This window comes from Choristoneura fumiferana, chromosome 13 (assembly GCF_025370935.1).
Source record: "Choristoneura fumiferana chromosome 13, NRCan_CFum_1, whole genome shotgun sequence".
NCBI classification, from domain to species: domain Eukaryota; kingdom Metazoa; phylum Arthropoda; class Insecta; order Lepidoptera; family Tortricidae; genus Choristoneura; species Choristoneura fumiferana.
The window spans coordinates 9,220,725-9,248,678 of record NC_133484.1 but is presented as its reverse complement, the minus strand read 5'-3'; the positions used below and the strand labels follow the sequence as shown (position 1 = coordinate 9,248,678).

The 27,954-nt window shown below is 35.6% G+C and overlaps 1 protein-coding gene across 9 annotated transcripts in view; it reads left to right on the top strand.

The window, feature by feature from the left end:
• The window catches only part of how (protein held out wings), a 71,102-nt gene extending 44,744 nt beyond the window's left edge, over positions 1-26,358 (top strand). The window contains exons 2-8 of one of the 9 annotated variants that reach the window (XM_074096203.1): positions 4,352-4,485; positions 16,592-16,720; positions 17,045-17,185; positions 17,420-17,540; positions 18,398-18,733; positions 21,167-21,284; positions 23,404-26,358. In XM_074096203.1, coding sequence (XP_073952304.1) covers positions 4,352-4,485; positions 16,592-16,720; positions 17,045-17,185; positions 17,420-17,540; positions 18,398-18,733; positions 21,167-21,243 — 938 coding nt within the window. In that variant the 3' untranslated portion in view covers positions 21,244-21,284; positions 23,404-26,358. Of the gene's footprint in view, positions 1-4,351; positions 4,486-16,591; positions 16,721-17,044; positions 17,186-17,419; positions 17,541-18,397; positions 18,734-19,481; positions 22,443-23,403 lie in introns of those variants that run through there. The other 8 variants (XM_074096208.1, XM_074096206.1, XM_074096202.1 and 5 more) reach the window with 8 other exon arrangements.
• The last annotated feature ends 1,596 nt before the right edge of the window (positions 26,359-27,954 follow it).

The window sequence follows — 27,954 nt, the reverse complement described above, 5'->3', positions numbered from 1 at the left end:
ATTCATTTCATAAATTAGTATTCTGTCCATTATCAAAGAAGTAAACCTTTTCATTCTAAAAGCTTTCAGCCATTTAGAGGTCCATGCATGAGAGAGCAATAATGACAATTAAATATAGAATCCATTGGTGATCCTGATCACACGTATGCCGTATGGACTATAGGCTTGTTTACTCCATGCAACCCTTATATGGCGTGAAAGCTGTGTATTGTCGCTGCCTGCTGGACTCGTTCGGACATAGCCGCACTTAATCGAGAATCTGTTGTGAAGTTTTCGATTGGATACGTGAACCATCTTTGTGCTTAGCTAAGTTACTAAGTTGGCAATATTCATGTGTTCGTGGGTTCACGGTGGACACAGGCTTGCTCACTAATCCTGCCGTGAAGCAGCAGTGCTTGAACTGTTGTGTTTCGGCGTGGAGTGTAAGACAGCCGGTGAAATTACTGGCACTTGAGGTATCCCATCTTAGGCGTCTAGGTTGGCAACACATCTGCAATCCCCCTGGTGTTGCAGGTGTCTATGGGTGGTGGTGATCTCTTACCATCAGGAGACCCACTTGCTCGTTTTCCATCCAGTCGAATAAAAAAAACAGGCTGCCTTCAACCGAAGCAACAGGGGCTCATGGGGCAGACCCTACGTTCAACGGTTGCTATTAATAATTTTTATTTAATGATAGGAAAAAGATCCGCCATATCACTTATAAGTGAATAACAACGATTATTGAATACTTAATAAAACTTTGAGTTTAAAAAGTTCGTTACTTTAGTCTGCATATTGGGACTGAATCTCAAGGGATTAAAGTTTATTTTTTTTAATTTACTCTGGAAACCCCTAAACAGCCAATCACGGTGTTTGTGAATGGAGGATTATGGCCAGTTTCATTGATTGTACATACAATTTTTATGGCGTGGAAATAACCACAAAATGACAACTGTGCAAAAATATATAAAAAAAGATTTAATTTCGTGAAATACGATTATTGATTACGAAAATGAATATATTTAATTATATTAAGGGTTAATTCATTTTAAGCAATAAATGCGAAACTTTCATTTGTCCTGCTCTCGAGAGCGACAAGAGAAGTACTTGACCAACGACTTTCTGTCTTACTTAATATAAGTACATGGAGAAAATCTGATTCATCCTCCTACGTTCAACAAAAAACCTGTAAAAAATATTCTGTTCTTAAGAACAGCAGTGTATCCAATTTTTTTTTTCAAATTTTGATAACAAGTAATTGCGTCACCGATGTTAAATGAGCACCACCACTCATAGACACCAGTAGATTGCCGAGTGGCCGGCGTATTGTTAACCTAGAGCACTAAGCTAGAAAACTCCACGTGCCTGTAATTTTTGCGTTTAATTTCATACAAGCGAAACGCGAAATGAGCGAGCAGTCTTGAATCTGAATCTGTCATCCTCAATAATTTGCAAAAATCAGCAATACGTGCACTTTCCATTATTTCGTACCGTTAAGTAACATCAACGTTAAAATAAAACTACAAGCAATATATGCAATTTACCCGCTCTTATTGTGCCTGTGTCAAGATTTGACACACTTTTTATGCGCATCGCATAAGCATATGGTATTCCTTATTCGGCTGCCGAAAATTACGCGATGACTCACCAGATTCTTTGCGGATAAGGGTGATAAGTAGCGTCCAAGCAACAGTGGGGTTGCCAACTTTTAATTGCGAGCTGATTAGACCCTTAAACAGTTCTATTGAAGTGAAGACGTGGAGAATTGATCAATCACATAAGTTGAGAGTCGCGTCAAATTATAACGTTACAAGGGAAGGGACGGGACTTGATTTACCTATTTAACTTGTATCATTCGTACGAATGTAAGTTCTTTTAGTTTCCAATTTCGCACACTATTTTTCGACCACTTTCTGGTTTCTCCGGTTGAGACAAAATCAGGCATATTTATTTATCTTAATCTGGTTATAAGGCATTAATCTGATAGGAAAATTCTGGTAGGCCTTCCAGGATCGTCTTTGTAAGATAGAATTTGTAGACGGTAAATAGCATCGATTTGAAACTCGGTACAGATATGTAATAGTTTGGATGACAATGCAAGGAAAATGAACAGAAAATACAGACAGCAAAAAGTATAATTTTTTTTTAACTAAAACTTATTCGAATTTTATACGATTTGGCTACACTCCGTAAATATAATTAGAAACAATTAAAAGCCGAATTTTTAAAACTAGAAAATGTACTTTCATTTTGTCGCTAAAATTGTGGTCGAATGTCAATGTTTATATATTTAATTACAGTGAATCATGCGTTCGGTCTATTAATAACGCCATAAGACTGCTAAAAAGAAGTTTTAAACATAATGTAATCTAATCTAATCATCATAAATAAGTAATATCATAAACTTAATTAAATAGAAAAGAACTGCAAGTTCATTAATAATCAGTACGTCATAATAGGGCTTGTTAATTAAAAATCTTGATGTAAATCATTGTAATAATAAACTGTCGAAAAGGCAATTTATGTTTGTTTGTTGATACTCGTACGAAAATTAATGGAAAATTATTTATTTTGCTATGCTATTCATAAACAAACACTCATCCTTTACAATAGAAGCGTCTTATAATGTCTTGGTGCCTGACAACTTCAAGAAAATGCCTAAGATGTTTAATGGAAATCGTCTGGAAATAAGCTTTATGAGTAGGTTATAGCATAGTAAAAGAGGAGAAGTAAGTCCACTCCGACCCTTTAGGAGACTTAACGCCTACTCCGGCGCGGACGCTTAGGGTTGTCGACGTCTATTTTAGATTAATTACCTACCGGCAAATAATTTTAGTACGAAAGTTAACTTAATTCTATGCCGTTATATTATTATTATTATACTCAATTTAAAAATATTATTTATAAATTCACCGGAATGGCGATGGCGACTGTATATGTACATACTACTCATGCTTATACCTACACATAATACTATAACTATATTGTTTATAGGTAGGTAGGTATCTATTTTTTTTTGTGTCCTTGCACGAAACTCTTACACTACACTTATATACTACTAATTTACTACTATACCTAATACAAAAAATACGTAAGTACGAGTACGCGAACGTAAAAGGTGATCATCTCAGCGCAAGACGAGCGAGCTAAAATCGAAAAGTACGACACCGACGGCAGCGAAGCCTTGACTAAAGAAAACTCAATCCTCCTTAAATTATCAGTGTGTGCGTGCGGCGGGTGCGTGCGTACCGCCGCCAAAGGGCGCGCACACAATTAAGCCACGCGATGTACTTTTGTTCGTAGTGAACCAACTTGTCATCTTTTACTATGGTTTATAGCCCCTATTATCTTATACTTGTGTGTTTTCATCTGTCATTCTTTCTATGCTCTTGCCAGACATTAACAATTACTTAATTGAATGAACTATGGTGGTTGCGAAGTAGTTAGGTAAATGGATGTGGTTCATTGATATGCACCTCCGTAAAGTAACGCCTGAACTGATCAATTTATTTAAAATACGTATACGCTTCAACTATAATTAAGTCTTTAACTTTTTATGAATACCTAAGGGTATAAGTTATCTTAAGCACGACATCTGTTAAATGTTACATCTCAGCAACTACTCCAATGCGATTGTTTTTAGCTGTTGCATCAGCTTTAATGACAGAGTATGGAAGTGTGTCATGTAATTATGAGATAGAGGCTTCGATTTATCAATTAAATGATATCATAAATGGAAAATTAATGCTTTGTCAAGTTTAAGTGGTTCAAACGATTTTTAGCATCGAAAAATTTGCTTAGTTTAGCCTTAAAGATGCACAAGTTACAGTTATCTATATTAATTAGGCTAGCGTGGGAAGGATTAGTTCCCGACCCAAATTCCAGAAACATCAAACAAAACTACGGAAATATAGTAAATTTGGATATATTTACAATATTTTTGTAAAATGAATTCGACTCCTGAAATATACGGCAAAATAAGTAAGTATCCGTCGAATCCGGGACTAAGCATGCGAAGTACAGCTACAGAAACCCTTATTGGTAGCGGAGTTCTGTGTTCAACGCAACTGGCTTCTTTTCGTTTGTACTCTTAACTAAATGATGATATATCCGAACACTAATGTACACAATCCAAGTAGGTCTTGCTGTAAATCTAATTATTGAAGGCATTTATTAGTTTTCCTAGAGGCGTAATAAGGTCTCATAAAACTAAATTTTCTACGGCGCATTAAATTTTATCTTGGCGAGCAAATGTTTGGGCGGTCTCCTAAAATTATCGAAACTAATATGACATGTTTTATCTACAAAATTTATGTAGAAGTCACAAACATAACTTTTCATGTTGCTCATAACTGTTTTCTCTTCGTTACAGAAATAGCAAAAGTGCGGGCGAGTCTATTTCAAATAAATGGCGTTAAGAAGGAACCACTTATTCTACCAGAAGCTGAAGGCATGGTCACCACACTTACAGAAAAAGTATACGTACCAGTCAAAGAACATCCAGATGTAAGTACCGTTAAACTACATACACTATCATTAAGCAAGGAAGTTCTAAGGCTTGAAATAATAACGACTACTAGAGATGCAAAGAAACATAAATTGGCAAAACGTTGCTTCTTCTTTTAAACATTGGAAATAAACTGCTCTACATGTTATACATCAATAACAATATAATATCATTCCGTTCGTATGAGAAAGTCCAATTAAAACTGTATCTGTTGAAAGTTAATATCGGTAAAGCTGGCGTTAACATAACCGAATAGTTTTAATGCCATTATAAAGTTTTTGATTGCCATTTGACCAGATTTTCACTTCTTGGTAGCTGTCGATGTAAAATTTAAAGAGCAACGGTGAATTTTATTTTAGACCATGTGATTTATAAATCAAAGTAACATATTAAGCACTCCCTGTCAAGAGCATTTAGGAGGCTTTCAGTATTGTTTGCAATAACACTTATCGCCTAACTTAAATACTTACTGGCGCTCGCAAGACTTGTTTTGGTTGAGACAAATTAATAACTTACAAGTTAGGCGTAAATCAACTCAAGTTGGATGTGAATAAACAACCCAGTCGAAAACAATTCCGTACACATACCTCTACTACTATAAATCTGTCCCTGGTAGATTAAACGGGAGATTGTTATTCATAAGATCCAGTTGTTAACTAGAGTGGCTGCAAGTTAAAACGTACTTTTGCTCCAGGGGACATACTAAACGAGGCTATCTTTAAAATTTGTCTAAGCATTCCTTCCTTTTGTTCAAAAGGTGTAATGTCTACGAGAGATCGTTGTCAGAAGAGTTTCAACGAGCTCTGTAGAATTAAATGGCGTTTGTCATACATGTAGAGGCAAGGCTGGCAGCCTGCTTCATTTGGTGACTCGTGTCAGGGTTGCTCCACTGTTACAGGCTCTATCACTCATTGACACTTATTTCTCCAGTTATGTTTCATACGTCATTTATAGATATTTCCATTTCGTAAGTTCTTAATGCTACTAAGTAGAAGCGTTCAACCGTACGCTCCTGTTTTTTAATCATTTCACTTTTGTAAGGTTACGAATCACTGTTTTATATCGGTCGACTGCCACTGATGTGTTTGGCAGACTCCAACGAGTATGTGTGTAGTCCATTCATTCGCATCGTACCGTTTCAGGCTCATTTGCGAAGCACGTTTCTACAATTCTTTATTCGGCATACAGAGTTCGTTGAACCTGATGACACATGTTCCTACTTAATTATGTAATTCCTTCTAGGGATTTATGTCGATACTGTAGTGCCTCCAAGGCACCTTTTAGAATTGAGTTAAAATCAAATATGTAAATTTGAGTACCATAATATCGCAAGATTCTAACGATCTTCAATTTAGTGTGGGAAAATCCCTTTTTTTGTTTATTTCGTTTATTCTCCGCAAGCTGCTCTTTTCTGTTTACTTAGCAAGGACAATCAAAAACCGGAAATCAATGCAAACGTGAAATAATTATGGAAACTTGTAGAATAAATACACACAAACAAAAAAGACAATGTACGTTTGGGTTATGTTTATATTATGATTATTTAGGTATATATTGGCAGTCTGCATTTCTTTAAAAATCATTATACTTAGCAATAGCTTAATCACACTTAAGTACACGAGAATTTTCTAGAAACGAGCACTCAAAGTAATCGTAATGGAGGTAATGGTTTTCTTGCTACCAAGTTGTGAAGCACTGTTAATGGCGTGCGGTGAGAACTAGAAACAATTATATCCTTCGGCGTTTCTCGGTACTAGGGCATATACGTAATCAGATTTTACAGAATTTCAACATCGAAGCAGTTCGGTTTGATAATAATTAACTACAACGTACCATGGGGGTTAGGTCAAGCATAAAATTACGTAGTGTTTTAGTATACTGCAGAAAGCGTGTCTCTTAAGAAGCTTTGTAAGTATAGTTGTGGGGCGGAAATACTCAGATAATACTTTTTTCATGTTTTCATTTTTTATTACTTTTAGATATTTTAATACAACATGTTTCTCTTCAGATATCTGGGAATGAACCTTTGAGTATTCAAGTCAAGAAGGGAGTGAACGCGTGCCGCGATAGTTATATACTCCATTTTTTCTAGAAAGTGTCACAAGATATAATAAATCATTGTTGCAGTCTCGACAGCCAGTATATAACAGTATATTATTTTAACGATACTCCGCTTAGCAAATACACAATAATACGCTCAAATAAGTATCAGACGTTGTAAAATCAAGCAAAATCCGCTTACGACTATTTATACTTGTCAATGTTGATTCCATATTTATTCTCGTAGATCATCTGGATAATTGTCAGGAATTCAACAATGTGAACGTAAATCTTAAGATAAATTGAACGTTGAATGATATTGATTGTCGATCAAAAGAGCCGTACGAGACATCGGTCACGTACTGAAACCATGATGGAATCAGTCTTAACGATGTGGATGTCACTAGACTATAGTTCGGGCGCTTAGTATTCAAAGTATAAAACGGTATAGTTAATAAAGCAAGTACTTTGTTCAACTTTAAATTTGTTTCAAATTTCCTAGTTACAATGCACCGGAAAATGTCCTCCAAACTTTGTTTTAAATCTGGAGCGTTTGCAAAAACTGAACTGTAAAGTAAACAGCGACTACAACGGAAATAGACCGAAGAAAATGTGTTTCATATGTCGAACATATTGTAGAAACAATAGTTTCGAAACCTTGCTGCCAATGAGTAATATCTCGAAAATGTTTTTAGTTTTGTGACTTTAACGTTCTTCTTTATAGCTAGTTAACGCTTTTATACTCGGCCTGCGCGGTTCTGCGCAGTTTTCAGGAGAATCTCGAACTTTAACTTCCATTATTAATTTTAACCTCTGAAGTGCCTAAAAGCTTGTCAAGTAGACGTACCTTTAGTATGGCTGTTTTAATAAGTATTAAATATTACTAGTTACTTGTTACTTAAATTTTATTGTATAATTTGTAATCCGGAACGAATTGTACTTTAGTATGGATGCGTTTAATGTATGCAGCACACAGACAGCAGCGCTGCGTACTGCATTCAATCATAGTTGTATTGCCTTGACGGGACCTGGTTTAAGCTCTATTCCAGGACTCGATGGTTTTCTAGGCAAGACATCAGTTAATATCGATGATATTCTTTATCTCAATTTCACAAATAAATCAGCTCATGACAGTCAATATCAAAAGCTAATAGGTGCGGTGTGCGGTGCGTCTGTACGTACATGACTTACAAGCATTTGGCTATGTGCCTGAATTTAATGCCGTTAAGTCTCGTTAACAGAGGGTGTACATGCCAAAATAACTCCAAATTTCAATTTTATCGCAATGACTGATTTCGACTCGCTGGAAAGACTTGATGCAGCAAAACTGGCGAACTTCAAGTGTTATTTTTTGCTCTGAAAAGTTGACTTTAAAATCATCGCTCGCTTTAAATGATGAAGCTTATTAGTGATGCTTTTCCTGTATTCACTTACAACACCTACATGAAATAATATTGTGTAAATTGTCGATATCGATACATGCTTGTCCCCACCGCGGCCACTGCGTCTCCCCTTATAGGGAAAGGCGCTTTATTAAATCCAACCATATCGGTGGGCCCGTTACTTTGGCTTTTTGCTGGCCATCATGAGAAACCTGCAGGCCGACGCGTACCTACAACACTTTGAGGAACCTATGGGCTATTATAATGATCAGAGGACGGACAATCCTTTTGAATACTTCTTTATTACTAAGTTATTCATGGCAAACTATTTCACTAAAATTTTAATTAGTACTAATGCTATAGCATACGTAGGTATAATTAATAGAAAAAAACCTGCATGCTCAAAAATAATTATATCTAGTACGTAATCCCTAATTTCTGCACTATTTCATCTTCTTCTTCGAAAGGTAAGTGTTATTCAAATTGTTTTCATAAAATATATCAGCTAGCGGTATGCGGTTTATCATTGGCGAGTGCAAACATCGGTAAAAGCTCACGAATGTGTTTCAAACATTAAACATTTTCGGTTACCAGCTAACATAGTTTCTATACTGCATAGCGCACTAAGGAAATGCTGGGTTACGATTACGACGCTATAGACATCAACTGCATTAGATCTTCCTGTATTTTAGATTTAGGAAAGCTATAAATGTGTTGCTCCAAAGATTCCTATTGTAATGTGTAACCTGTACCTGTGTGCTACAATACTTCATGGTGTGAATGCGGACCTGTTCAATTGAGTGTGTGAGATTCTTAATAGGTACGTATTGGGCTGGAGGGGAACTACTGTTAAAGTCCTCTGTTTTTGAGAGGAAGCTAGTCTGTGACCTGCAAAGAGACGTATGTAAGCTATAGAGACTATGACGATACGGTATGAATATGTCCTTTTAATAATTTGCTGTAGACTTTCGTAAGATCTAAGTAGGTACTGTATTGTCTTCTTGTCTGTATTGTTTCCTTGGTATAATGTGGCGAGAGATTTCGGACACGGACGGCGAGTGGGCGAACGTTGTTTATTTTATTACTTAGCAATATTTTTCGTATTTAACGTATTTTTTAAAGTAAGTTTATTTTGTATTAAGCTATAACTTACGCAATAAATGCATGTGTGGGCCGTTAATCTGTCCCGTAATCCTCAGCTTGTTTTCTGACCTACACTTACACCCATAAGTTTCTTGAAAATGTGGATTATTCGTGTTTCGAAGGTGTTTGAATTTAGGTCAATTCACTAAAGGCTTTTCGTTTAAATGTTTTTGTTTTTGTGAATTATACAAAAGCCGCGCGCGCGTCATCTCCCTTTTCCTTAATTACTACTTTATTTAGGAATTGAACGTTCAAGTGAAACCGGAAAAATTCTTTTATTTTAAGGAAAATTCGAACACGGGTCACAGCGTAACTACATTAAATGTAGCGGCACTTCCTTTTTTAATATGTAGTAATGATACAGCACTAACGCCTTAAAGAATGTGGATTCATTGAACTCTGCACAATATCGTGCTCGCGTTTCTTTTTGAAGGTGAAACTTTGTATTAAAGTTAATCTAATATTTTTAGGGGTTATGGCCATAACTGTCATTTAGGGGTTCTCATCTATGATGCAGTCCGCACTGGTACCGATTTTGCATCAGCTAGATGCTTATGATATTCGTTATTTAGGGCAATGCATGTGAAATGTAAAATTGATTGTGAATTTTTGTTTTATAAAAAAGTCATCAACATACATCATGTGAGGGGTTGTCACAGGAACTAAAAATACCAGTATTAAATAATGCTTTAATAAGTACTAATTTCAAGGCTTTCTTTCATGTACCGGTAAAATACCAGTACAGTTTATGTAGGTACCGGTGTATACCGCTTATACTGGCATTTTTGATTTCAAGCCGCGGTTCTCGCAGCCGCAGAGATCGCAGCTTTACTTTATCTGGTTTCTAAATTAGATTTCCCACAACGCAGACAAAACAAAAGGCGGCTAATAAACATGAACACATTGTTATTTGATAATTTATCACCTTCATTTACGGTGATAAGTGCAATTGGCGGCAATGAGGTCGATCGGATCGGCCACGCTCCGCTGCGTGGTCACGGGTCACGGGGCACGCCGGTCTCGTTGGCTCCCTGTTTGGAACTCACATCTTGTACCTTTAGTTGGAATTCGCGGGCTATGATGTTGTATAGCGGTTGGAGCTTGGCCGTCTTCTTTTTTTTTGGAGTTGAGTCATCTTAGGGTCGAAAGACTACGCCAAAGAGGTCCTTACTTGTTTTAAGTTAAAAAAAATCTGACTTTCATTTTTAAAACACTTGCTTTTACCCGCAGTTTCACGTGAATTATTAGCTCGGCTGTTTGATGATGATTTACTAAATTCTCATTGGAATTCCCTCTGATTGTATGTAAGTATGTAAATACTTTATTATATACAAATAAAGAAACAATTGACAAACATTGAGATAACTATAAGTACAAAACTTGTCCACTTAAAGGTTTTCAACCAGTCAAGTTTCGTTAAGTTGCATGAAGAAATACCCTAGGCAAAATTTCTACATTTAGCGTTCTGTAATAATGTTATGTGAGAATTCCGATCCCGCGAGAATATCAGCATAATAAGTAGATAGACTGTGTTTATTTCTAAGATTCAGCCATTTACATAAGAAAGTTAATCCAGTCCTGTAATTTTAGCCTGAAAGAATACAACTCACACAGTAACACACACACGCACTCACTAACTTTCGCATTTAGAAGCAGTAGTTAGCAGAAGTACGTAGTTAGGTAGGTACGTAGTTTATGTTTGTAGTGAACATCCTTTGTAGTTAGTCTGGCTACTTGTACCCATATTAAAATCTTTTCTTAGTTTGGTAGTAGGCAGATAAATTGGTGTGAATTTTTCCGTGATATTTATCAATTGAGCATGTTAATAATGTCGTAAAAGTTGTCGCTTCGATGCCAGACGATTTGAACATTGACAATTACAAAAATACTTAGTTTAACTGTTTTAGGTTTTTTTTTATTCCGAGTCGATAGTGGCAGCTGTAATTAAATCATACGTAATTGAACAATTAGCACATGCCATATATTAATTATGCCCTTATGACTAATAATAAAATGGTGTCTGAGTTAGGTATTAATTAATGCTATTTAAAACAATACCTTTATTATTGTAAAAGTGCATCTCAATAACGTGGCGTCATAATTTAAGAGGCGTTTCTAAGTAACCTATAAAGTTATATGTAAATCTTATTAACATGTCAAATAACAAGGGTTCGTGACTAATTCGCAGGCGCAGCTTGTTAAGTTATTAGTAAAAATGATAAATCACTATTAAATAATGTATTGTAAATAATGTAAGTTACTGCCTACATTGTTAACTAGGCGCCCATTATGGTGAGGCAGATTCAATCTTATTGCTTGTTTATTCAAACTGTAAATTGCCTTTAATATTCTATACCACGCGTGAAAGAATAGAGTTAACAAATGTTAATGCGCGGTCAGTCATTTTAGTGGCACACGGAAACACAAAATTGCTTTCGAAAAAAGTGCAGCTACTCGTCTATACCTAACCAACGAATAGATAACCGACGGCCGTGATAAAAGAAAAACATAACACTGACAAAATAGTATTCTTTCAGGAACGTAATTTATGCATGTATGGGTTTAAACACGTCGTCGGCAATCAAAATACATAATCAAGGAAGCGGTAAGCTTGTGCATTCTGAAACTGAAGTCATACGGCCGGAGGCAACGATGATATCTTCTCGTGACCAATCGCGGTACGACAATTATGTCCGTATTAAACCATCAATCAATTGCGATGTGGGATTGGCAACCCACTATCCGGTATTAATGACTGCTGATTGCCGGCCTCGGTCAATAGTTCACTTGTTCGTTGTATTATTTTATTAAGTAATGGCTGAGACGTGTAATAAGCGAACGGTATTAGCCGTAATACCTGCTTGTTGAATTTAATGACAACTACAGCGAGATCGAGGCGATAAGTCACAACTTATTAAAGCAGTTAGCGCAGTGAGGCAAGTCATAAAATCGTTGATCTGCCGCGGTGTATTTAACACTGTTGATTGTTAAACCAGCGGATACAGCGAAGCACACAAAAGAGACTAATAGCGTCCATCTGTTTTGTCTCGTAACGCAGTTAACAATCTTGAATTAAGTAACAGTTGTCGCGTTTAGCCCCATTTAGACTATTCGAGAACTTGGGTGCAAGTTTCACTACATTGTGGTATTTGTTTTATCGACTGAATTCATTGTCCCTCAATAGTCTGCGATGTAATGCAACTTGTATGCAAGTTCTTGAATGGTCTAAATGGGACTTTAGTGTCACTGCTGCAACAATGGTGCACACATAATCAATGTGTTTACGATTACCCATGCACGTAGTATAGTATCTATCTACCTATCACATAATTTTCATTTCACCATGCCAGTTAAAATAATAGGTGCTTGGCATTACTCTACTTGTAAATATGTAAACCCGGACATGAGTAAATTATCGCGACATTGCCCTCTAATGCGAGGACAATGGTGTTTATATCGCGTTCAGGGGAAATGTGCAGTTTGGACCGTAATTGGCAGTGGTTCGAGAGGCAATGCTAACGAATACAGCAACGGTACCACAGCCACGTGCCGTGATCCACAATACAATTGCTAGTTAGATTGTTAGCCGGTAATGTTGTTATAATAATCGTGCCGTCACTGAAAAGGGGCGAGTAGAAGTACAAGACCGACCTTACGAGTTGTACGAACGGTGCCGCACACTTGCACACGCAAGTGAAGCAATAACTTAGCAGATAAGTATATAACAGAATTGTCCACTAGATACCTAACTGAAATTACCTAGGTTATCAAAATAAATAAAATAATGTACTCGTATTTGGTTACCGAATATATAATTTTAAATTAACCTATTTAAAGAGTGCTCAATCTCAAAGGAATCTAAAGGTAAATTTACTGTTGTACCTACAAGTACGCGTTCGTTATCCAGTTACCTGTTTTCATACTATAGTAAATTATGCCAGATGCCCGCAGGCCCCGGGATAGATATGAGCATGCATCCCATAATTACATTTATCTATATTGAGCTTTGTAACTCCAAAGATAAATCTATTTATATTCATAAATTGTCTGCTATAAGAAATTTGAAGTATTAACCTACGTAAATATACTTATTTGTTACATTTTGATTAAAACATTTGTGGAATGGAATTTACAGGAGATATTCTGTACTAATTCTATACAAAGAGTCGTAAAATAATTATATTTACACGTAAACGCTGTAAAATTTTACGTTACATTTTAAATAGAATCCGCCATATACCCGAAATTCCGCGGCCGTATGCTACCAACAGGGAATTTGTAACAATTTATCTATCCAAGTTGTGGCAAAGAATCCGAAATAAAAGCAATATAGACTTAATGAAAATAACAATAAAGGGAACTTTCATTTATTTAAAATAAATTTTCTTATATCAACGTTATTTTTCTTGCGCGAGAGACTTAGACTAATCGCCACCGTAGAGCTGTCGTCGCCCATCTTTGCGATCCCTAATTCCGTCACGACCACACCAATTTTCTCTAATTCCGGGTAAAATATTGCCGTAGCTATAGCTAAGACCGTTTAGTTAAATGTAGGACATTCTTAAACGTCCAAAAATACTATTTGAACGCATTCGCAAAAACGATTTAATCTCACCTTAGAGATTTGCTTTGTTTCTCATCTGTATTTGTTTAGGTAGGTAGTCGTCATGTTAAACTAGTGTAACACCAATATTTTCTACACATTAATATAATAGAAATTTTAACTGTGTGATGTAATAACCTGGTCATTTAAGTTTTTCGAATAAGTACATTTAATTGCGTAGCGCTGTTAGCATTACATAGTTGTAAAAAGGATTTCTGTGTACGTACTCGGCGCCGAGTTTTCTAATTATTTTTAAATGCGTTATTGTGTACCTACTTATTACACCTTTACTTAAGAATTTACAGATAGGTCCATTAGCATTGGTGGTAAAATTCGAAATTTGGTTAAAAAATAAGTTTATTTTATTTAGGTACAGGTACAGTCAAGTGTAAAAATATGTACTTATTCAAAGCTTCAAAAATATGTACCACAGACTCTTACTCCGACGCAATAAGGCCGTAGTAACATATTTTTGAGTGGTTCGAATAAATAGTGTAGACACCGCGAGAAATAAGGCGTGAGCGCGGCACCAACTCAATGACATTTCAGAACGGTGTATTTCCATTTGGAAAATCCTCCTAACTTAGACTTTACGCGCAAATGCCTTAGATTTAAATTTAACATGTCACTATAATAGAAATCACTCCTCGGCCAGCTCCTCTGTTAACACGTCCGGTGTTGGTTTGCACTCTTGTGAAATGCATTGTTGTGGTGATGCTGCCTTAAAGGCTAATGGCGTGGGGACCAATTAGACAGCCCTTTTTCGAATTTACGAAACTACGCAAATTGGGCTGTCAATAATTTAGTTTTATGCTTTTACAAACCTACTTTGTAAGTCGGACCATTAGGTACAATAGTTAACCAAATTTCTTGCAAGTCCGTGCTATTGATGCATAGTAAAATCTAGTTGGTATAAATATTTGGCAGTTGAGTAGAAATTTACAATTAGCACTACACCTATTGTATTTTTTGGGATTGGGTTGATAATGTATTTGATGAATTGATAAAACATATACTCGTACTATCAATCCGACCGATGTAGAAGTGGTTTCCACCCATTTTCCTGTAAGCTACGATTTTTGTAAACAACATTCTATATTTTTTTTCTATTTATAATTTGAAATGACACATACATACGTATTTCGTAGGCTATAAACACAATTTTACACTCCAGATTATTTGATTCACGGCTCTTTTTTATTATTTCATAGTCGCTATAAACCATCTAACTGGCTTATAAACATTTGGCAAATCGCAGATTTACTGCTGTATAGAAACGATCAGTAATTTGTAGGTTCTTCGTTAATTAAAGTACAGTACAACTAAAATTACTATTAGTGGCCCAACAAATTCGTCGTGTGGATTCGTCTACATTGTAGCTGTTGCTAGTGCTGGGGTGCTATTTATTACTACTTCTAATGCCTGCTCATTATATTTATAAGAGGAGCGTAATAATAGTTGACATGCAAAGAGGAAGTCTTCTGCCGCAGGCCGTTTTGTGGCCAACCACTAAGCAGCGTTTAGAACCCTCTGGTATAATATAACTATTACGATTACAGCTAGGATTTTATGTGTTGCAAACCGCAATCCCATAAAATGTAGTTTTTCAAATGAAAATGTTATCTGAAATTTACCACATCTAATATACGTATTTTATGTAGTTGTAAACCGAATGTTTTAAACAATATTAGGTACTACTAATCTTAGCGTATCTGATATTGTTAAGTTTGTCACACTCAATGGACTAAACTAATTTACCTTGCTTCTCTCCCAAAACGCCAATATTTAAATATTGACTGTAACTAAGTCATGCATAAGTATGTTGTAAGCGAACTCATCAAAGCGGGGACCGAAACGGCGGTATAGATGTTAAATTATGATAAACTGCGGTTAGATAAGATTCATTAGATGCAAATCAATATGCCAAACTCCGGTTCGTTTGTTTTCCCATTGATTTACGATCGGCGATCCGTCGGCGTCACGGTCGCCCGACCACGACGGATACCAAATGTCTCAGGCTTGTTTCCGTGTCTCATATTTCATCTATTGCATTGTCACAATAGCTAATCAACCTAATACCGACGCAGCTAGCGCGTTACAGTGAATATACCTTCTATGTCTACCTAAATAATAAAACACACACCGTTTGACCTTGTTTGGGATGCAATGTTTTCAAATATATACCAACCGTGTTCCGAGCATCCGTTAGTAATTTATACACTTTTTTTTCATTCGACTGTATGGTAAACGAGCAAGTGGGTCTCCTGATGGTAAGAGATCACCACCGCCCATAAACATCTGCAACACCAGGGGTATTGCAGACGCGTTGCCAACCTAGAGACCTAAGATGGGATACCTCAAGTGCCAGTAATTTCACCGGCTGTCTTACTCTCCACGCCGAAACACAACAGTGCAACCACTGCTGCTTCACGGCAGGATTAGCGAGCAAGACACTGTCACGCATAATAGTTTAGTTTGACAAGTGTTAAATTTTTGGGTTCACATTTGATTTGCCATTTAATAATTAACATACCAGAACGTATGAATATCGTTTGTGTTAAAGAAATGGGTGAAACCGTTCTCCTTGGCGTAGTGCCAGACCAACTGGGCCATTTCTTAGTAGAAACGGACGGCAGAGTGATACTGGTTCACAGTTCATATACCTTACTGGCCGACGCTTTGAAGCTAAGAAATTGAGGTTAAATTAGTGTATATGTGTACGTACGTAGATACACAGGAAACGATCTATGTGTAGCGGAGCGAGTAATTAATCCCAGTAAATGCCATTACTTGTATTAGGACGACTGGGCGCTTTGCAATTTTATCTTATGACTAATTGAGCTCTGTGAACTGATTTATATGTTGCACCTAAATAATTATCTTATGATTCAACGACATTAATTAAAATGAAAATAATTGTGGTTTCTTTTTTTACAGTTCAATTTTGTGGGAAGGATCCTGGGACCCCGAGGTATGACAGCGAAGCAGTTGGAGCAGGAAACCGGCTGCAAGATAATGGTCAGAGGCAAGGGGTCCATGAGAGACAAGAAGAAGGTGAGCATTACTGTAAGCTAATCATTAACTCTTTTTTTATTTTACATAGCGATAATGACTGTTAAAATTTGCTTTATTTTCACGCAGCCTTGAACGGATGTCCAGGTTAACATTTTATTACATCATATATTTGAACGGTCCGGTTAGAACTAGAATTTTGTGTGTAGTCTAGTAGTGAGAGAAAAGTTAAAAATGGTGAAATTTTCCGCTCCAGGTAACGAAAGAAAACTCATAAAAATACGACTGTCACGATTTTGAGACGAGTTTTAAATTTAGGTGCATGTGTTCTAATAAGCAAAAGCAACTGTTGTTAAAACCATTTGGTTGGAATTTCAGGAGGATGCAAACAGGGGTAAGCCCAACTGGGAGCACTTGGCAGATGACCTACACGTGCTTCTGACAGTTGAAGATACTGAGAACAGAGCGAAGCTGAAGCTTGCCAGGGCTGTGGAAGAAGTCAGACGTCTGCTTATTCCTGTAAGTGAACTTATAATTGATCTACCTTTTATCTATTTATTTATCTTCGACACTGTCCACAGCGCAAGTGTAAACAGTTTAAATAGTGGACCTAAGAATTGAATAACATTGCACAGAATTTTTTGGCAGAAGGCTCAACAGTGCACGATATACAAATCAATTACATCTCATAATCTATGATACCTATGTTAATGTTTGACGCTATAATTATCTCTATTCTCTCACGCATTTCAGCAAGCTGATGGTGAAGATGAGTTGAAGAAGCGCCAGCTTATGGAACTGGCCATAATCAACGGCACATACCGCGACTCGAGCGCGAAAGCCGTTGTGCCTGTCAACGGTCAGTGCCTCATAAGTATGGTCGCATTCATGTTTTGTAATTAACAATTGACAAGGAAGATTCTACAACTAAACAGGAAAGATGAAATGGTCGCTCCGGCAGCTAATTTGACGCCGTAACCAGGAATACGTCGTTAAATCCGCACTCGGCGCGATCGTAATCATGTTTTCTTGCAGAATCAACCTTTAAATTCACTACTAACTAATTCTTGGGTTTTTTTCAAGAGGTTAAAATACATTTATAACAGTATTTTTTATCCAATTCCTTTTTGTGCCGAAGTTATTAACCGAAGTTTCTGTTGCATAGTTGCATACCACAAAATATGTAAATGTTTTGCTTCACGTGTTTTCTCTAAAATTGGGATTTCTGACTTCGAGTGATTTGCTGTGGAATTTAAATTAGCAATTTGATTTAAAATATATTGAGTTCTTCGTGCGCTTGGGAATGATAATACCATCGTACCTATCGTAAATATTTTATAACATTTTATGTCTTTCCATCGACGAAACCATCTGTATTATTGGCGAAACAAATGAACATAAATTCTCATAATTTATGAATCATTAAATGCACTGGAAAGATGACTAAGTTACCTAAGTAATTTTCAGCATGTTGTGCTTGTTTCATTTACTTGGGTGGCAATCCGAAGATGTCTTGATATTTTGGGAATAATTTGGCTCAGGATCTCTTTATGTTTGAGACTGGTAATTTGGCAACTCTAAATAAATAAGTTTTGAAATGAAAGAAATTAACCTTGCTTTTAAACAAAATGTTATTAGAGATGTTCCGTTACCATGAATCCGATTTGACTAACGGGTGTAAAGTTACTAACACATCGTCACAAGACGTATCTTAACATTGATACAATGAAGGGGAATCCACAGCGGACGAGGAGTGGCGCCGCGTGGCCGCTGCCGCAGCCGAAACACAGCGACTGTTAGCGCCAGGAGGAGGAGTGGGTCTTCGCACCCAGGCGCCCCTTGGGGCTCCATTGATCCTGTCACCGAGAATGTCAGCGGGACATGGAGGGCAGGCGGGGCTTTTGAACGGCACTGGCGCGGGTGCTGCGGCCGGACTACTCTCTCCCGGCGAGCCCTCCCATCAGCTGATCTATGCGTCACCCTACGCTGATTACGCCAACTATGCAGCACTCACCGCCGCTGCCAATCCGCTGCTGACAGCGGAGTACGCCACTACTGACCATACGGGTGGGTTGTTCGCCCGTTGATCTCTTAAAACGATGTTAGTTTTGTTTGATGACATTTAGTTTGAATTTTATGTCCGTTAGAAATTTTACAATATTGAGTCTTATAGGCCCACTGCGTTGTTGGGAAAATGCTTCTAAGTTTAGATGGTAAAACGATGAATTTGTAGAGGATTAGTATTTTTGATGCAGCTAATTGAATTTTAGTTGGTAATGGTAATGTCATCAAACAAACTAGTCTTACTAACGCTGCCTAAACACACGGTACTGGGGTTCGTATAAACAATCGTTCAGTAGAATCAACGTAAACGAAAGTCATAATAATAACTTTATAACGTAAAAAGCTAGACGTTAGATCAATTTAGATAGTCAAATACGATGAGATTTAAAACAAGTATCTCCACTGCATTCTCTCATTTCGTTTCAAATAACCGCATGTCTTAAATAAGTCAGGTGATGTGTTTTTGTTTGATATCTAGTCACAAATTCCGCATGTTTTATATCACCCATAATCTGTTACGTTTATTACCCGATTTTCTTTTACATTGTAATTTGAAAGGCGCGTTAAAAATACGGTCAACAACTCAACAACAACTAATATTGTTTAAGGCGTACTGAACCGGCGATGATTAAATTAACACAATATTGAGGGCTAGTGAAAACATACCATTAACCGACTAATACGATATACGTAACACAGTATTGAGCTTACAGTGAACTGTGTGTGAAATATATTTTAATGGGGTTTGCAGCGTCGAGATACCTACTTGCTGGCTTTTGACAATGGCCGCAAATGCATCATCAGTCCGCCATAAGATACGACCGGCACAACGCGACGTATCGACCTCCGCAACATTATTGACGTCCTTTTAAACACCTCTTCCCCTAGGACGCACACTTTACAGTCATTTCAAAGCCATGATCAATTTCTAGGTTAAGATATCTGTTAAGTACGACTAGTTATCGACTCAATTTTGTACCTACGATGATGTTATTTAATTGTCATGTTTTAAAGCTACTTTATCTTCTTCGTCGGCTGTTTGTACAGATTCACAAATGGTTTATTTCGTTTTCGAGCAATCAAAGATATATTTATATACATTTTGAAGATTTTTTATTTACAGATTAATATATTTCAATTTATTATTATTTAATGTTTTACGTTTTTACGTATTATGTGTCTTATTAGTTATGGTTGATGACAGACGATAACGCAACTATTTTAAAATAGAAAATATATAATTTTACGAATAAGCTGAACTGCCAACAAAGCTCTATTTAGTTACCGATGTTTATTAACAAAGAATAAGCGTTTTTTTATATATTTATTTATTTAGTAATTGAGACTCTTCAAAGGTGATAGCGAGAAACAAAACCCGTCATTTTATCATACTTGTGATAACCCTTGCTTGTAACAACACTAATTAAATTAACATACATACTGTAATGTTAATACGTATCCAACTTTCATTGAGTTTTACTTACTAATACAATATTCAACTTTGAGAATAATCAGTATAATCACGCTCTAGTGGCACCATCATGCATGTTTTTGTCCTTTTTACACCTTGACTTGAATCATTATCTTTAACGACAGTATCTCTAAAATCAAGAATGAAATACAATTAATAATCAGCTAATTACAAGCAAAAGGGACCAAATGTTAATTGATTTTACAAAAAAACGACGTAAAGGTTTTTAACTTTATGATTATAACACACTTACAATTTAATTCCGCGATACATACACATTTCGATCAAAGCTGAACATTATAGGCGTTTTCAAATGTTATGAATATATCGTAATTTATTAATTATTAGCCATACTATTATATTTATAAACATACCATAGGTTAAGTATTATTATCTTTTAAAGATTTTTAGATAGGATAGTAAAGAGTGAGCTTTATGAAAATATTATAACCGTATTTTGTATAGTTGATTGTAGAGTCAATTTATTTAAAATGAAATTACAAAGCCAGCCATTACCTGTACCTTGACCGGGACCGCATTTGCCCGTGATTTTTTATTTTTATTTCCAAAGCACTAAAATAATAGGTAATCTATAGGCATAATATTATGAGTAAAATTCGGGGTACTGCCAAAACAAAAAGTTGATTAAAAGTATTATTGAGTTGACAATGACGAGTATTTGGCAGTGTTAGAAGTATTGCAAATTGTTTAGCATAGATATATTTAATTGAATATTATAGGATAATGCAAGTTTATTTTCAGCATTTAAAATTACGCGGAGCTTGAAGCTGTTAAATTGATCTGACCAGTATCTATTGCCAGTATTTTTATACAATCTTATATTTTACTCCTCGAATAAATTAAATAGACTTTTAATATTATGTACTTCACAGTGCATACTGCTTGTTAAGTTTCAAGCTCCATTGTAATGGTGACACAGATGATTTATGTGCATATGCCGCTAGGTATGGTGAGGCGAGCGGGTCGGCTAGCGCAAGTGAGGGAGCACCCTTACCAACGCACAGCCTTACCGGCGCCTTAATTCCCGTCAAAACGCTCTCACGCCGCCATTTTGTACACAAGGTGAGAAGCACGCCCACGCACCGCTCTGCGATGAACATGCTTACTCACTAATGCTGTAATCTAAAGTTTCCCTACCTACTTTTTTTTTGTATTTTCTGTAGTCTCTTCTTAATGATTATTCTTCTGTTAGCAAGTAGCCATGTTCAACGTTAAAAATGCGTGAGTGTATCTGCTTTGATGTCTCTCTCTGTGTCTTATATTATTTGTTGTGTACTTATTAGTTACGGTCTTATTTATAGGTTGTTTAGGTCTTTTATCTGTCATATACCGGCCTCAAACCGGGTTTTAAGTGACCCTGCATAATTTGGAAACTGTGATTTTTATATTTCTTTTTTATAGATTTTTAGATCTGTTACAAACATGTTGTGTGTTGTATGACATTGTTATGGAGATGCATAAGGCACAATAATAATGTTTTATTCTTTTATTTTATAATCTATGTTGTGAACAACAGTATTACCAAATTTATTATACTCTCGTTGTTGTTTATGAATGCTGTTGTTGCAGCAAACGATATCACAACATGTGCTTTTATTCAGCCACGTGTCTTCCTTTCGAATAGATAATTTAAAGGGATGGGGGATTCTATTTTACTGTAACTTCATATTTGCTCTTAAATACAGTTCATTTCAATTAGTCAAAATAATATATGTGCAGTTCATTACCAAATATACTTAGTTGGCGGAGGTGCTGCGCCTGGTTGTGAAGGATCCCCCTTCCCTATCTTTCGCCCAGTATTAGTCAAAGGAATGAGCATTTTCAGAATCGTGCCATCACTCCAGTATTATACAAAATGCCCCTTCTTTGACTTGACAGAATCTTCATCACAACTTTCTTAGTCAATGTAAGATTTTTATATGAATTTTTTTAAGCTAGATGTTTCTTTTTTGCCTTAGGTATTTTAGGTATATTTTACTTTCTTATTTGAAAGTGGTTATTATTGCACTTGTGTCCTTGTGGATCTAAAAGGCATACGACATGCCGGTAATACGTATATTCACGCTTCCTTATCATAAATTGAGTATAAGATCAAAAAGCTATGCATATTTTTGAATGAAAATATGTTTTTTTTTGTAAAATATTGTTTCAGTTGTTGATTGTAAATAAATGCATTTTCAGAAGAAATACATGCAATAAATTGTCTGAAATTTTAAATAAGCGTTTTCTTTTCATTAGCTATGTTCGGCTCGTGTGTAATTTTTTTAAGTGTTTTACGATAAGTCGATAAAGTTGATGACGTGCGTGATTTTGGTCAATTGTAGCCTCACACGACTAACATGCAACTCCACAAGGCCAAGTCCCGTTTGTTGAAATAATAAGTGCACATTCATAACTGCTACTGCCACAACTTGCAGAATATTTGTAACTATGTATTTATATTATATGAGTAACTAACATGCAAATATGTAATGAGATTGATACCATATCGCCAGTTATTAACAATATGAGAATGCTAATATGTACGATTTATTGAGATGTTACTTCAGTGATGTGTTGAATAACTTACATACTTGCAGTTGGGTGCTATGGTTATAATATACCTAAGTGATAAAATTTATTATGCTTGTTTGTAGTAGCGATGTTTGACGCAGCGCCCGCCATCTGCCTCGAACATCGCTCCTATGGGAACTATTGGGCATTTAATCCTATATTGTAGAATTTACTCGTATCATTATCATACTAAATTAATTTAACATTTCAACCATTAACTGCGTAAACTAATAAAGTACCTATCCGATGTTTAATATTGTTAACTGGGCCAGAATCGAAACTCAATGTCGCGGCGCGAATGCCTGATAGACTCCCCTTGTCATTTTTATTAGATATTTTTTTTATAAAAATCCGTCCTACACAAGTCATTATCGATCCGAGTTAACGGTTTACCGCTTTTGTTGCATAGCTGCATGTCGAGGCGATCCCTTTAAAAGCTTATAAATCAATCATGGATTCTTTAATTCAATTGTTTCTTGGGTCAAATCACCTAACATCGCCCCATTCGGTTTGCGCTGCAACGAGAGCGTCCGTTGGACACGCGATTGGGGCTACTCCTGTAGTCGGACCATGACATTTTGATCGATACTAACATTCTGTTTTTCTCTCTTCTCGTTAACCCGGCTAGGTGAGTGCTAACGGCGCCGAGGGACTAACCGGAGCCGCGGCCGGCGCCCGCGCCGCCCCGCCGCGTAACATTATCATCGGAACATCGACCACCATGTAGCTATAGCTGTTGGGCCTTTCACGTTAACATATACTATGTATTATAATAGTCTAACTATTAACATTTATCTGCCTGTTATGTTTATAACATGATGAACTTTATTAACATTTTTTTTGAAATGGCACACGCCGTCGACTATATTTGCTATTCTGTAACTTGTATTCTCTGTTGTCGCTTAATGTTTTGTTGTTTAAGCACGATGTGTTTTAGGCTACCCAGTCCTATGCGGTGCTAAATTTGTCATCTACGAAACCGGAGAGACGTCTCAGGTATTGTTTCCCCTATTTCTTTTATATACTATAATGCATTTTGTTTTAGTACTTTTGTGAGAATTTGTCGCGTATTGATTTTTTAAACTTATTTAGCACCGTTAATTATTTACACTGTTTAACATAAAATATGACCAAGAGTTATAAAATATGATGACATGCCAACTACAAGCTTAGATGTGGATTATCAATTCGTCTTTATCCATGAAATATAAGAACGCGGACGAGCAATGAAGCTGTTTTCATCAATTGGAGCTTAAATAGTGAAATAGTGGTTTGAAATTGGCCATAGTACCTACCTAACTGGCTCTTGGACTATTTATTACTGTTAAGTACAATTTTATGAAATTAAACACCCGTGTTAAAAGCTACACGTAAATTCAATTTAGATGTTGTGGGACCTAATGGCGGAATGGAGACAAAACCAACATCTGTGGTCCACTGTGAATTATCATGGACTTATGACCCTTTTTAATAAGATAGCTTGTATGGAAGAGACATAATTATGGCTTACGTCTATCGCGCAAGCTAAAAGGCTAGAGTATAAAAGTAAGTATAAAGGTAAATGCTAGTGCTAGCATTTTTTCATACAAAATCATTGCTTTGCAAAATATATTTAAAATGTTGGACTGATATTCGAGTTATACTCTAATATACTTACGTAGATGAGTTTCACATACTTATTGACCTAACATTTGTTTGGCTATTCATCATGTATTTATCTTTAAAACCAAAGACTAATATTATACTTACATGTAGAGATTTTGACAAATATTTGCATAACAAAATTTATAAAAAGTCTTCCTTGTTATTTACTCCTTGGTCAATAAGTATATGAATCGGTAGTATGACATTCATCTCTAGAGATATACATAGGATTATATTTTATATCATATTAGTTATCTGCGCATCCCAAGTGCCTTAGTTAAATCTATAATGTTGTCGTAGGGTTCTATAAATTGTTAATCCTAAAGTCTTAGTTAAGTTAGAGGAGATTAAATTATTGTTTACTTTGCTATGTTTATCGCTTAACAACAGCTCCAGATCTAGATTGATTTCTTTATTTAAATATAGTCGAACGTCGTATGTAGTTTTGAAATCATAAAATATATTTTTAAATTTAAGTGCCTTAATAATAATCTCTTGTGAGAATCTCCTAATATGTCGAAGAGTTAAATCTCCATTTTCTAAATGTTTACTCTCAACCAATATAAGGAGTTTTCTTTACGTTTTTTATCAGTTAGGTTGTATCTTTAATAATCTCAAAAACAGAATCCTTGAGCAGTGTTCAAGGCAACATTTCAATATAAAACGTGTACCTAGTGCAATAGAAATGTTATTTCTTATTCATATTTTATTAATAAAATCTCGATTATAAATATATTGAGTAGATATTGTTCAAGATTTGATAGAGATCTGATGCTGAGATTATTACAGTTTAGATATAAAAAAAATATATAATCGGTGGTGACGCGTTTGGTTTAATATTTGATATTTTATGTACTAATAGCAATGTAATGCTTAATATCGGTTCAAAAATTTTAGTTAAAAAAACTCATTATGGAATACGTAAAAATAACTCAACTATATACCCTTTTTAAATATCTACATTTGAAGTTGTTAACACTCCGTCCATGTTTTACATTACTTTAAGTACTTAATTCGTTGGTATCTCGTGAATAGTTAAGATCGAATTCATAAAAATTTTTCGAGATCATAAAATTGTGTTAACACTTATCCTTACTATCTTACTACTTATTTTAGAATATTTTCTTTTCTGTAGAAATTAAATGTTAAAGAACTTAAATGAAGTAAGTAACCAATAAGGTTTGCTATGGTAATACTATCTTAATCAGTGATTACGTTTTGTAGTATTTGAGATCTTTATAAATCAATCGAATCGAATCAATTTATATTAGTTTCCTGCGTCTATACAAAAGTTTTCTTTGTTCTTGTTATACAGATGTTTTTTTTTCTTTACTTTCCAGTAGAGTAATCATACATGAAGTGCCTTTTAAATCGTGTACAAACCACACTGTTATACAAACAAGCATTTATCGTGGAATCGTAGAATGCCAAGCCATAAACTGTATGAAACATGGAATGGAAGACGCCTTTTGAACTCAAATAGGATTGTTGATCAAGTAAAGTAGATATTATCGTACAAAATATAATTAAACGTTCTGCTACTAACTAGGAATAGGTTATTTATTGTGTTTCATAGCAATAACAATATAATTTGTTTCTTGAAACATGTCTCGTGCCATCAGCGGACGTCAGCAGGCGGGCTTATACATGTTATTATTTTTTGTTTAAATTTGTACTTATTTTACCTACATTAATGGCAATTCACAAATCAAGTGCCTTAAATTAACTATGTACATATTTATATTATAATAATTATTTTTCAATAAAGTATTATAACGGAAAATAATAAATTTCTTATACCTATACATTATGTAATTGTTTTCGAAAAACAAAATAGAGGATACTTTTATTACTTCTAGTTAGGTAAGTGAGATTGTGCATATGTCTGTTTTGATGTGTGTTATATTGATTTGGCATTAGTAAATACTTGGATAATGTGTTTGTTTCTTTTTTTTAAACCTTGACTTAATATGGTGTCGTGTTTGTATGGAAAATTGATTACAAATTAACCAGCTTTTTTCGTCTAGTCAGTGTAACTCATTTCAGAATGAGAATAACAAAGTACTTAAGTAACTTAGGTATACCGTTGTACAAAATTTATTAGAAAACCGCTTAGCCTGCGTTTCCATCCACCAGAGATGTGCTAGGTTTCGTTGCGAGGAATGTGTTTTTCATGAACCAATAGAAACGCTTCATTTACCCTATCCTCGCATAGCATCGCTCTGGTAGAAACAACTGAGCGGAGCGAGGCTAGGTGAATGAAGCGATTCTATTGGTTCATGAAAAACACGTTCCTCGCCACACATCCTCGCACATCTTTGGTTGAATGAAACGCAGCCTGACGGATATCCGATTCGAAGGACCAATTTGGTAAATCTGTATTTTACACACCTATCTTGTTCAATTCAAACCAGCTTAAGTTTGCAAAAAGGTGGGAATGCGCCAGAAAGCTCTGCAAAGAACGCACCCATTTATCTTGTTTACAAAAAGAAAAATGATTTTTTGATACATGTTTATGTTACCATAGGTGGTAAAGTGCCTAATCCGCAAATTGCATGTAAAGAGTCCCCCTAGTGAACAAGTCTCAAACTAATTGGTGTAGGTAACAAACTAAACAACAGCGCCACCTTGTATCAAGTTTCAGAAACAGATTAACTTTTGCTGGGCTAGTAGTGCGCGACAATGCTTGCAAATGATACCTACAAGGCTTTTAAATTTGTACGGTAGATGGTGCTATACAGTCAAAACATTATTCGAGAAGTAAATGTATGCACGGCTGCACGCACCTTTAGTATTAATTAAACTGACATGATACCTAATTCGTAATAGTTTTAGTACAAAATAACTAACTCAAGAACGGCTGGACCAATTTTTATGATTTTTGTGTTTTTGGATTTTTTGTCTTTGTCAGGAATAGGATAATAAGTATTAAAATAATTGGAAAATTGACAAAAAATAAATAAAAGAAAATACATTTTCTCATACGAAATGTTCATGGGTTTTGTAACTGTCAAACATTTAATGTTCATCCCACGGAACAGAAAAAAGAAGTTATTTCTGTTCTGTGGTTCATCCCGTCGATACGGTAAACTCCCCTCAAATCAAAGATCATATTTAAATAAATTGGACGCTAGACGGCGTTGTTGTTGTGTGTTATCATAATATTAATGTAGTGTTTTTTTTTTTCGGGCAGGACAAAGTCTGCCGGGTCACACAAATACAATACAATGACTCTTTATTGAACACCAAAACATAGAAAGCAGTAGGTACAGAAAACACAGGTAAATAGATTATATATGTTAGTCTGTAAGGTATTTATTGTATGGGTCAAGTTGCCCGAAATAAATGGATTTATTATTATTATTATAAAGAAAGGAGTATAGAAAATATTAGTGATTTTTGTGTGGTAATATATTTTTGAGCTACTTCACCGCTGCATAAAATATTTCATTGCAACGCACCACGCCGCTGTAGGTACCTAAACCCAAAGGTTTTTATCGGAAATTTTAACTCGATGTGTAGTCAAGACTTTGAT